This window comes from Sebastes umbrosus, chromosome 12, assembly GCF_015220745.1.
Source record: "Sebastes umbrosus isolate fSebUmb1 chromosome 12, fSebUmb1.pri, whole genome shotgun sequence".
Classification (NCBI taxonomy): Eukaryota; Metazoa; Chordata; class Actinopteri; order Perciformes; family Sebastidae; genus Sebastes; species Sebastes umbrosus.
The window spans coordinates 33,575,214-33,587,570 of record NC_051280.1 but is presented as its reverse complement, the minus strand read 5'-3'; the positions used below and the strand labels follow the sequence as shown (position 1 = coordinate 33,587,570).

Sequence of the window (12,357 nt, the reverse complement as noted above, 5' to 3'; positions counted from 1 at the left end):
GTGTTCCCTCCGTGTTTACTACTCCGTCACTGAGTCTCTCCAGAGTCATCACTTCTTTGGTTTTGTTCCCGCTGTGACGTGATTTAGTTTCAGGAACAACAACGTGGAAGTGATCTGCTTCACACTTCCCTTTTCTCTGAAACCACAGCTGGGTTACATGAATACATGAAGTTGAAATGATTTGTTTTTATAGAAGAGACTCATCTTTTAGTTTAAATAACAATCACTGAAAACTTTATGTCTAAATTCATTAATAAAAAATAAAACAATGAGTCAGACTAGAGAGAGTGAAAGGGTTAAAACGCTGTTTGTCATTGAGGTCAACTCTGATCTTAACGAGGTAGTTAATGATGTTGCATGGTTCGTTTTGAATAAACACCTGAAACCTCCTCCTCGTCCTCCTCCTCTTCCTCCTCCTCCTCATCCTCCTCTTCCTCCTCCTCTTCCTCCTCCTCCTCATCCACCACCACCACCTTCCTCTTCCTCCTCTTCCTCCTCCTCCTCATCCACCACCACCACCTTCCTCTTCCTCCTCCTCCTCTTCCTCCTCCTCCTCCTCATCCACCACCACCACCTTCCTCTTCCTCCTCTTCCTCCTCCTCCTCATCTACCACCACCTTCCTCTTCCTCCTCCTCCTCCTCCTCATCCACCACCACCACCTTCCTCCTCCTCCTCCTCCTCTTCCTCATCCACCACCACCACCTTCCTCCTCCTCCTCCTCATCCACCACCACCACCTTCCTCTACCTCCTCCTCCTCTTCCTCCTCCTCCTCCTCATCCACCACCTTCCTCTTCCTCCTCCTCCTCTTCCTCCTCCCCCTCCTCTTCCCCCTCCTCTTCCTCCTCCTCTTCCTCCTCCTCTTCCTCCTGGAGTGATGCAGCAGGTAAACATCTGATCAGAGTTTAGAGCCACAGCGCCCTCTGCAGGTTCAGTTTAAATGTTAATATAATATTGATAATAATAATAATAATGATAATGATGATGATAATAATAATACTAATAATAATGATAATAATAATAATAATGTTAATGATAATGATAATAATAATAATAATATTAATGATAATAATAATAATGATAATGATATTGATAATAATAATAATAATAATAATAATAATTATAATAATAATAATAATAATAATGATAATAATAATAATAATAATAATAATAATAATAATAATAATATTGATAATAATAATAATAATATTGATAATAATAATAATAATAATAATAACTCTTTGTGGGTTTTTCTCTAGAAAGTGTTACCAGTAATATTCCACACATTCCTGGTTGTTGTTTTATCTAGTTTTAGTTTCAGGTGTCTCCAGGTGGATTGTGAGTTGTAATATTTGAGGTTGGAGTATCTGTAGTTGAACTCAGTTGAGCATCATGTTGCTGTTGTTGCTGCTGTTCACACTAACAGCTGCATTGAATCATTAAATCATTAAATCAAGATGAATTATTATCTCAACATGACCGAGCTGTCGTCCTTCATCTAATCAATCTGTTTAGCAGGAGGTTTTATTTCCCCGTTAATCCTTCCAGTGCCCGTCCTGCTGCGCTGTGCATATCAAAGTCTCTTATTAGCCTCAAATATTGATACAACAATTTTAAGAATATAAAATATAGATCATATCATGTTTTTTATTGTCAATTAGTCTGTTATATTGTTCTTGTTTAGGGTTCCTTTTTTTCTTTCTTTTTGAGTTTATTTCTACCCAGTGTGACCGTGTTTATTCAGAGATCTATATGCAAATCTACACACATCACACACACACACACACACACACACACACACACACACACACAATCACGCTCATACTGTGGTTATTTATCGATTTACAGAATTGTGATTCTTCTTATTATCTAGTTAGTACTGGCTGTTTTACTTTACCCTCAAAAACAGATAAATAAATATAGAATATATAAAATATTAAAAAATGAAAGAGGAATAGATAAATAAATAAATAAATAAATATAAAAAAATAAATAAACAGATAAATGATTATAAAAAATTTAAATTGAAAAGAAAAAATTAAATAGATAAATAAATATAATAAATAAATAAGTAGATGAAAAAATAAATATAAAAAATGAAAATGGAAATGAACAAATGGAATAGATGAATAAATACAGTAAATAAATAAATACATATAAAAATTAAATGGAAAATTAAAAATAGAATAGAAAAAAATAAATAAATAAATAAATAATAAAATATAAAAAAATGGAAATCAATGCACGACATACTCAAAACCACGACAACAGCAGCAGCAGCAGCAGCAGCAGCAGTAGTATTAGACGGTATCTAACTGAGATGAATGAAACTCAACCTGCCAAACTGGAATGATGAAGCTCCGCCCCCCCCTCACCTGACTCACCTGAGACCAACCAGGAAACAGGTTGTTATTCTGCCTTCACTGAGACGACACACACACACACACACACACACACACACACACACACACACACACACACACACACACACACACACACACACACACACACACACACACACACACACACACAGAGAGACGGACGATAAGATTCACCTTCAGACCAAAACCCCCACTGAGAGAGGACATCTATAGGAGGGAATACTGAGAATACCACCACTTCAACCAGCTGCTGAATCCACAAAGTGAACCAGAGTTTCACCAGAACAAACTAACTTTCAGGGAGCAGGAAGTGTCTGCGGAGACTAAATGGCGTCCGGATTAGAGGACGATCTCTGCTGTCCCGTCTGCTACGAGTTGGTTAAAGATCCGGTCATCCTGTCCTGCAGCCACAGCTCCTGTAAAGTCTGTCTGCACAGCTGGTGGACGGAGAAACAAGCATGTGAGTGTCCGCTGTGTAAGAGAAGGTCTTCCATGGACTTCCTTCCTCTGAGCTGTGCTTTAAAGAAGCTGTTCCTACAGGAGAGAGCTCAGAGATCTTCAGAGGCTCTCTGCAGTCTGCACTCTGAGACACTCAAACTCTTCTGTCTGGACCATCAGCAGCCGGTGTGTCTCGTCTGCAGACACTAAGAAAAACACACCAACCACAGATTCAAACCCATCGATGAAGCTGCACGACGACACAAGAAGGAACTTCAGGAAACTCTGGAGCCCTTAAAGGAGAAGTTAAAGGTTTTTGAAGAAGTTAAAGTGATGTTTGATCAAACATCAGAACACCTGAAGGTCCTGGCCCGACACACAGAGACGCAGATTAAGGAGCAGTTTAAGAAGCTTCACCAGTTTCTAGAAGAGGAAGAGGAGGCCAGCATGGCTGCACTGAGGGAGGAAGAGGAGCAGAAGAGTCAGGTGATGAAGGAGAAGATGGAGGCTGTGAGCAGAGATATAGCAGCTCTTTCAGACGCAGTCAGAGCCACAGAGGACGAGCTGAGAGCCGAAGACGTCTCGTTCCTGCTCAACTACAAGGCTGCATTGGAAAGAGTCCAGCAGCGCCCCCTGCTGGAGGATCCACATCTGGACTCAGGAGCTCCGATAGACCAGGCCAAACACCTGGGCAACCTCACCTTCAACATCTGGAACAAGATGAAGAAGATGGTCTCCTACTCTCCTGTGATTCTGGACCCAAACACTGCTGGTCCAGAACTCGTCCTGTCTGGAGATCTGACCAGTGTGAGACGAGGAGAGAAACAGCAGCTTCCTGATAATCCAGAGAGGTTTAGATACTTGTCTGTCCTGGGCTCTGAGGGCTTTAACTCAGGGACTCACAGCTGGGACGTCCAGGTCGGAGACGGTAACTGGTCTCTGGGTGTGTCAGCAGAGTCGGTCCAGAGGAAGGGGGTGAGACGGTCTGGATTATGGAGAATAGTGGTCTGTGATGGTGAATACAGAGCGGTCTCTCCATCAGAACCAGATGTTGATCTAGTAGTGCAGAAGAAGCTCCAGAGGATCAGAGTGAATCTGAAGTGGAACGAAGGAAAACTGTCGTTCTCTGATCCTGATACGAACACACACATACACACCTTCACACACACTTTCACTGAGAGGATGTTTCCATACATTCACATGGAGGAGGATCTCCCTCTGAAGGTTTCACCTGTGAAGGTCTCTGTGACTGTAGGACAACAGAAATAAAGGATATACTCTACAGTTTATATATATATATGTATGTATATATATACATCTATATATATACATACATATATATAGATATATATACATCTATATATATGTATGTATATATATAGATGTATATATATCTATATATATGTATGTATGTCAACTTGCATTAACCCTTTCTGATAATTTGTGTCTAATAAACATGATGCTGTCTGCTCCTGCTGCTGGAGAAGTTATCATCGTTGCGTCTTGTGTTGAGTTCAATGTTCAATTTGTTCAGTAAAATAATGTTTTATTAATATTGTTCTTTTAATTTGTTGTATTTTAGCCGAATACTGAAAGAAGCAGGACTGATGACATTTTCATATCCGTTTTACTTATCGCTATGTTCAACACCGTTATCACATGTTTTCCTCACATCTAGCAGCCCAATATGGAGGAAGGAACCTTATAAAATAAATAAATAAATAAATGACTCAATAAATTAATAAATTAATAAATATAGTCGATTTATGCACTCTGATCCCATGATGACACACGTTGAGTGACAGCCCCCTCATTTGCATAATGAAACAAATGCATAAGGAAATGTAAAAAGAAATTAATAAAAGAATACATGAATATATAAATTTGGGGAAATAAATAAGGGGTGAAATACAGAGGGAAAATTGTGCATGCATAAATAAATAAATAAATAAATACATACATTTAAAAATAAATATAAAATAAATAAAAAATAAATGCAAATAGAAATAAATAATGCAAAACATAAGTAAATAAAAAATAAATGCAAATAGAAATAAAGAAATAAATCAATAGATAAGAAATAAATGCAAAAATAAATAAATGCATTTAAAAATTATTAAAAAAATAAATAAAAGGGAAAATTAAACAAAAGAATGAATAAATTAGGGAATTAATACAAAGATAAATAGATTAAGAAGCAAATTAAAACAGAATTTCTCAAATTTCATCAATTAATGAATGGCTACATTTATTTTTAATATTGTATTTAATATTATTTATTTATTTATCTAGTTATTTATTTATTTATTCATTCATTATTATTTATTTTTTTTGTATTTATTTTTTCTTGGTGTAGATAATAATAATAATAATAATAATAATAATAATAATGATAATGTTTCTGTTTCTTTGTTGTCCCAGGCTGAATATTCTCTGTATGAATTGACATGTATTGATGGTGTATTTTTGCTCGGGGGGGGGGGGGGCTCATGTGGAGCTCTACTGGAGGCCTCGGTGTGATTCAAACACCGGCATCACTTAAACTGACTGACTGAAGGGGTTAATGTGTGTGTGTGTGTGTGTGTGTGTGTGTGTGTGTGTGTGTGTGTGTGTGTGTGTGTGTGTGTGTGTGTGTGTGTGTGTGTGTGTGTGCGTGTGTGCGTGTGTGCGTGTGTGTGTGTGCTCTCAGATGTGAAAGGTCCTCCAGCTCACCGGTTCTCCTGCGGTCAGAGTCCGTACAGCGACAGCGGCGCCTGGGACAGGAAGTTGTGCATCCTGACAGACAGCCAGCTCATCCTGCTCAACAAGGACGACGAGGTCAGAACGCAGCGCTGCTCCACCTCACAGATTACATCATACACACACCCGTCATAATAAACACCACCCGCAGCATGAGTGTAGGATATCAAGTAGTACTCTTTTAACATATGATACTATACGATAAACCTTTGTTGTTAATCTAGGGGGTCGTATGGGGATTATAAACACTCCACAGTCACACAGGCTTTTATTTGTATTTTTCATTTTTTTTAAAGAGTATATTTATTTATTTCAAAAGGGTCATACAATCCAGGATTAAGGAGCATAATACTAATGTAATACAAATGATATGTACCCTCTTTTCCAACTGAAATAATTAAATAAAATAAAATATATAAATAACTATAAGTAAAATAAAAAGATATAAATAAACAATAAATAAAATAAAATATATAAATAAACAATTATATATATACAATATATATATAAACAATATTAAATAAAATAAACATATAAATAAACAATAATAAAAAATAAAAATATGAATAAACAATGTAAAGTAAAATAACAATATATAAATAAACAAGATTAAATAAAATAAAAAATATATAATTAAACAAGATTAAATAAAATAAAAATATATAAATACAAAATATTAAATAAAATAAAAATATATAAATAAATAAAATAAAGATATATATATTATCAATATTAAATAAAATAAAAAGGAATTAATAAACAATATAAAATAAATTAAAAATATACATATGCGCATACATATGCATACACATATACAGTATATAAACATACACAAAATTAAATAAAAGCAGCTTCATTGAAGAGGGGCTAATGTTCAATGCTGCTGATTGTAGTCCAAGAATACAGACATTTTTTTCTTAAATATAATGTCAATTTCTTTACATACTTTGACCCAGAAGTCATTAATAAGAGGGCATTCATAAATACAGTGGAAGTATGAACACTCAGTCATTTTACACTTATTACAGTATTTTGAAAGCAAAGGATTAAAGGGACTGTTTGTAACTTTTTACACGTATAAATCTACTGGGTCGGTTTCCCATGCATGTTGAGCGATGCTCCTTCATGTCTATGTAGAGCGAGCACAAGCGTCAGCAACAGGACGCTGACTTTAGTTGACTTAACGGACACAGGTGAAGCTGTTAACAAGACATTTCTGAAAGGTACAAACAGTCCCTTTAAAGTTATTACGCTCCACTGGAGTGATGTGAAGCAGCTCCCTGGCTTAGTTGGTACAGCTTTTATTTTCTTAACAAACAGGATGCAGTTAAGTTTGGAGTTTTAATGTGAATTTAAAGAGGAACACTGACTGAGTTAACCTCCCTCCTCCTCCCCCATCAGGCTGCAGGTGAGGCTCAGGAGAGCCCCACGGACTCGTCAAAGGGCCGGAGTCTCCGCAGGACCGTCAGCGTCCCCTCAGAGGGACAGTTCCCAGAGTTCCCAGCAGAGGGCACCGCCGCCATGCTAGGTAAGAACCAGAGGTTGTGTTTTTAGTTGTGTGTTTTTGTGTACAATCGAGGATTTCTATGACTCACTGGATTTAGTTTCACTGAGTGGAATATCCTGGAATATCCTGGAATATCCTGGAATGTCCTGGAGCTGCTGTAGAGGTGTGTTCCAGGCAGAGGGAGTCAGATCAGGAGAGTTAGTGCGACTTTTCCTGGAATAAAAAAAGAGAATATGTCAGAATCCTACATTTCCCACAATGCAACGGGATACTGTCTTTCATTAGAGCCTCCCTGCCTGGTAAACAGACACGTCTTTCAAACTCGTTTATACTACATTCATACTACATATTATACTACATTTATACTACATATTATACTACATATTATACTACATATTATACTACATATTATACTACATACTACTATACTACACTACATACTACATTGTGTGTCTGAATACACAGACGGTTCTCTTAATACGTTCACAGTCTCCGAGCCTAATTCAAAATAACCCTGATGACATCACTGTGACATCATCAGGGGACATTATACCAGTCAGTGTATCATCATGTGAAGTTCCCTTTTAGACTTTTAAAACCTTAAAACTTCCTATTACAGATACAGTCTGTGTCTGTGTGTACTGCTAAAAAGATCAACATCAGTTTGAGTGTACGCTCTCTGCACAGCCACCAGACTCCATTCACGAAAACAGTCATTTTACCTCTCAGAACAGGAGAGTTGCTGTTCTACCGCTGCCTCGGCTGGTTAGTTTGTAGTGTGTATAGTATATTTAAATGTTAATGGTACTTCAGTAAAGGTTTGAATGCAGGACAGAGTATTTCTACACGGTGCTATTAGTACTTTTACTGCAGTAAAAGCAGTTACCAACTGTCATTTAGAGTTTGTGGAAGTTTACTCTGTGGAAGTGGAAGTTTGACAGATTAAAATAAGCATTAAAGTGTTTTATAGTCGGCCTGCTTGTACCATAACGACAAGGTAGACAAGAAGTGTTTCTTCCTGAGATCAGAGAGCTCGGTGTTGTTCAGCTGATCTTTGTACTGTAAAGTGTATTTAACGGAGTACAAAGAGTGTGTTCGGTCTGTAGAGGTCACGGCTCAGTCAGACAAACGTCCAGCAGTCAGCTGGATGTTTCCCTCCTCAGAACGAGGCGTTCGGGTGCACCCGGTAAGTTTCCTACTCCGTGTGGGAACGTCTCTGTGAGCGGGGAATGTGTGGAGGACAAAGCGTCCAGTGTCCGTCCGTCCATCCGTCTGAAGGAGCAGGACTGACCCCGCTGCCCCCCCGTGGGACGACTGAGCCGAGGGGATTCCCGCCCACGGCTGCAGGGGTCCAGAACTGGTTTCCAGCTCTGGGATTGGACGAGACGAGACGAGCCGGACGTTTCAATACTTTGATTTGAGACTTTTGTCCCAGTGATCAGTTTATTGATCAGTTATTGGACAGACAGAAGTGTCCCCCCCTCCCTCGTCCTGCTCATTCATCCACTGACCCCCTTAATCCTCCTCACCCAGCAGCCACCAGCCCAGGGGGGGAGGAGGTTATTTATATGTTAATGTACCCAGTCTGCCCACACAGGCAGGCCTCCAGCAACCAGTTCATACTGGGATTGTACTGGGACTAAATCAGGATGTAAATCTGCTTCAGTCCTGGATCCAAAGTGGTTTCATTACTTCATTTATGACCAGTTTAAAACTAGATTTATACTTTTTAATGTTGGACCTGTCCTCCTCTGTTTGGTTAACTTATACTGGTTTCATACTGGTTTTAATACTAGCTTCATACTGGTTTCATATACTACTGGGATACTGGGTTTGAGGCTGCATTTATGCATAGTTCTATATTCAGACTGGTTTTAATACAAGCTTCATACTGGGTTTAAGACTGGATTTATACTGGTTATAATGCTGGATTCATACTGGGTTCATTACTGGATTCTTGCTGGGTTTCATACTGGTTTTAATACTAGCATGTTACTGGGTTCTATACTAGTTTCATTCTGATTTAAATGCTAGATTTTTACTGGGTTTGAGACTGGGTTTATACTGGATTTGATATTGGATTCATACTGTACTTAATGCTGTATTTATACTGGATTCATACTGGATTTAATATTAAATTCATACTGGATTTGATACTTGTTTTTACTGGTTTAGATACTGGGTTTATCCTGGGTATTATAGTGAGTTCATACTGGTTCTGATACTGGATTTATCCTGGGTATTATAGTGAGTTCATACTGGTTCTGATACTGGATTTATCCTGGGTACTATAGTGAGTTCATACTGGTTCTGATACTGGATTTATCCTGGGTATTATAGTGAGTTCATACTGGTTCTGATACTGGATTTATCCTGGGTATTATAGTGAGTTCATACTGGTTCTGATACTGGATTTATCCTGGGTATTATAGTGAGTTCATACTGGTTCTGATACTGGATTTATCCTGGGTATTATAGTGAGTTCATACTGGTTCTGATACTGGATTTATCCTGGGTATTATAGTGAGTTCATACTGGTTCTGATACTGGATTTATCCTGGGTACTATAGTGAGTTCATACTGGTTCTGATACTGGATTTATCCTGGGTATTATAGTGAGTTCATACTGGTTCTGATACTGGATTTATCCTGGGTACTATAGTGAGTTCATACTGGTTCTGATACTGGATTTATCCTGGGTATTATAGTGAGTTCATACTGGTTCTGATACTGGATTTATCCTGGGTACTATAGTGAGTTCATACTGGTTCTGATACTGGATTTATCCTGGGTACTATAGTGAGTTCATACTGGTTTTGAAGAGTTTGATACTGTGTGGTTCTGCTGTTTGGAAGGTTCAGACTGACGAGAGGTGAATGAGATGTAATTTTAGTCCAGTGTTGCTCGTACAGTCTAATTACAGTGTTGACTGACTGCTCATTAACTGTCTGAGCTCTGAGACGCCTGCAGCACATCCTCCTCCTCCTCCTCCTCTTCTTCACCCTTCCTCTCAGTGTGACAGACTTTTACTGAAGCTGGAGGTCATGATGTCACCAGATAAGGTCACTGATTACAGGAAGCTGATTCTGCATGTGAAATCCGCCTCACAGGTGACCTCCTGTGAGGCTGCAGGTCACGACCCCTCAGAGATCCTCTCAGAGATCCTCTCAGAGATCCCCTCAGAGATCCTCTCAGAGATCCTCTCAGAGATCCCCTCAGAGATCCTCTCAGAGATCCTCTCAGAGATCCCCTCAGAGATCCCCTCAGAGGTCCTCTCAGAGATCCCCTCAGAGATCCTCTCAGAGATCCTCTCAGAGATCCCCTCAGAGATCCCCTCAGAGGTCCTCTCAGAGATCCTCTCAGAGATCCCCTCAGAGATCCTCTCAGAGGTCCTCTCAGAGATCCTCTCAGAGATCCCCTCAGAGGTCCTCTCAGAGATCCTCTCAGAGATCCCCTCAGAGATCCTCTCAGAGATCCTCTCAGAGATCCCCTCAGAGATCCCCTCAGAGGTCCTCTCAGAGATCCTCTCAGAGATCCCCTCAGAGATCCTCTCAGAGGTCCTCTCAGAGATCCTCTCAGAGATCCCCTCAGAGATCCTCTCAGAGATCCCCTCAGAGATCCTCTCAGAGATCCCCTCAGAGATCCCCTCAGAGGTCCTCTCAGAGATCCTCTCAGAGATCCCCTCAGAGATCCTCTCAGAGATCCTCTCAGAGATCCTCTCAGAGATCCCCTCAGAGATCCTCTCAGAGATCCTCTCTGGATCCGTTTCCAGGCGGATTCACAGTTAAAGTTCCATTTCAAACTGCTGCCAGGAGACAGTCTGATTTATTGGTTTCAGTCTGATCTCTGGTCTGACTGACTCTGGATCTGCTGCATTCCTCAGTCTGCTCTCCACCTGTCAGCGCTGCCACAATAAAACCCCACACATCCTGCAACCTCACCTTCAAAATAAAAGCCTTTAATCTATCTGGGATTCAGATCCAGGAAACAGTTTAACATTTCTTGTAGCCTGAAGCCACACGGCTCAAATCACATGAGCATCAGTAGTAGTCAATAATGAGGATTATTAGAGGTTTATTAAAACGTATGTTTATAAATGACCAGATAAACCAGACACCACCTCTGTCACCTTCAACTTATTCCATCAAAACATCGATAAATAAAGTCAAATGTACATACAGAGAGATCTACGGGAACTGTGTCCAGCTGTCATGGTACCAAATTAACGTCTACTTTAAAGAACAAAATAATGTCCTCCATCATTTGTCCAAAATGTGTCCATTCATATTTTTTTTTCCTACTTGGTCTTCAGTCTTTCAGTCATTTATTACGACTCCACTGCCGTTTTAAAATGATCTAAACTTCACTTTTTATTATCAATATATTATTATTTTACTTCCCACCTCATTTTAAAATGAAATATAACTCCATTTATCCCCACAGAGTATATTTACGTGATACAGCAGCATAACAAACTAATGGCTGATGAGATAAACAAACACTTTAACAAAAATTAAAATGAAAAGAAATGCAAAAAATAAGAAAGAAATGAGAAAAAATATATTATAAATATAATATATATTTAATATATAATTTTATATATATATATTTATAATATATATTATATATGTTATATATTTATATATGTATATTTATATATTATAAATATAATATATTATATGTATAAATATAATATTTATAAAATATATTATAAATAAAAAAAAAATATATATATATATCGATATATATATATATATATATATATATATATCGATATATATATATATATAGTGTCTCACGGTTCCTTCAGTAGGACCTTTATTGTGAAGGTCCGGGTCGGAAGTGTGTGTGTAGTCAGAGTGAAACCGCTCAGACTGAATGAGTGTTTACTCTCAGAGGACATGAGCTGATCTGCGTCTCTGATGGACTCCTGATCTGCGTCTCTGATGGACTTTCTGGGTGAGTTTCTTCTCATTTTAAACACTTTACTGAATAAAACAGAGTTCCGGTGTTGACGGTCCGCCGCGTCTCTCCTCCGGGTAACTGCTTTAAAGGTCCGCCGCGTCTCTCCTCCGGGTAACTGCTTTAAAGGTCCGCCGCGTCTCTCCTCCGGGTAACTGCTTTAAAGGTCCCTTCTGTCTCAAACTGATCAGAGCGATCAGTTATCGATTACAGCAGCAGCGGTGGAACAGGAAGTACTCTGATCTGACTAAAAGTACTAATACAACACTGTTGAAATACTCTGGTGCATAGAAAAACATTGCATTCAGATTCATACGTTAGTTAAAGTACA

At 38.7% G+C, this 12,357-nt stretch overlaps 2 protein-coding genes and 1 pseudogene across 6 annotated transcripts in view; all 3 read left to right on the top strand.

Annotated features, from left to right (window-relative positions):
* LOC119499314 overlaps window positions 1-12,357 on the top strand; it is an 843,332-nt gene that overhangs the window by 466,865 nt on the left and 364,110 nt on the right. The window lies entirely within an intron of this gene.
* rasal2 (RAS protein activator like 2) overlaps window positions 1-12,357 on the top strand; it is a 97,795-nt gene that overhangs the window by 35,228 nt on the left and 50,210 nt on the right. For 3 of the 5 annotated variants that reach the window (XM_037787340.1, XM_037787339.1, XM_037787338.1), the window contains exons 2-3: window positions 5,508-5,635; window positions 6,959-7,085. In XM_037787340.1, coding sequence (XP_037643268.1) covers window positions 5,508-5,635; window positions 6,959-7,085 — 255 coding nt within the window. Of the gene's footprint in view, window positions 1-5,507; window positions 5,636-6,956; window positions 7,086-11,928; window positions 12,024-12,357 lie in introns of those variants that run through there. The other 2 variants (XM_037787341.1, XM_037787343.1) reach the window with 2 other exon arrangements.
* Window positions 2,398-4,324, top strand: LOC119498465 (annotated as a pseudogene).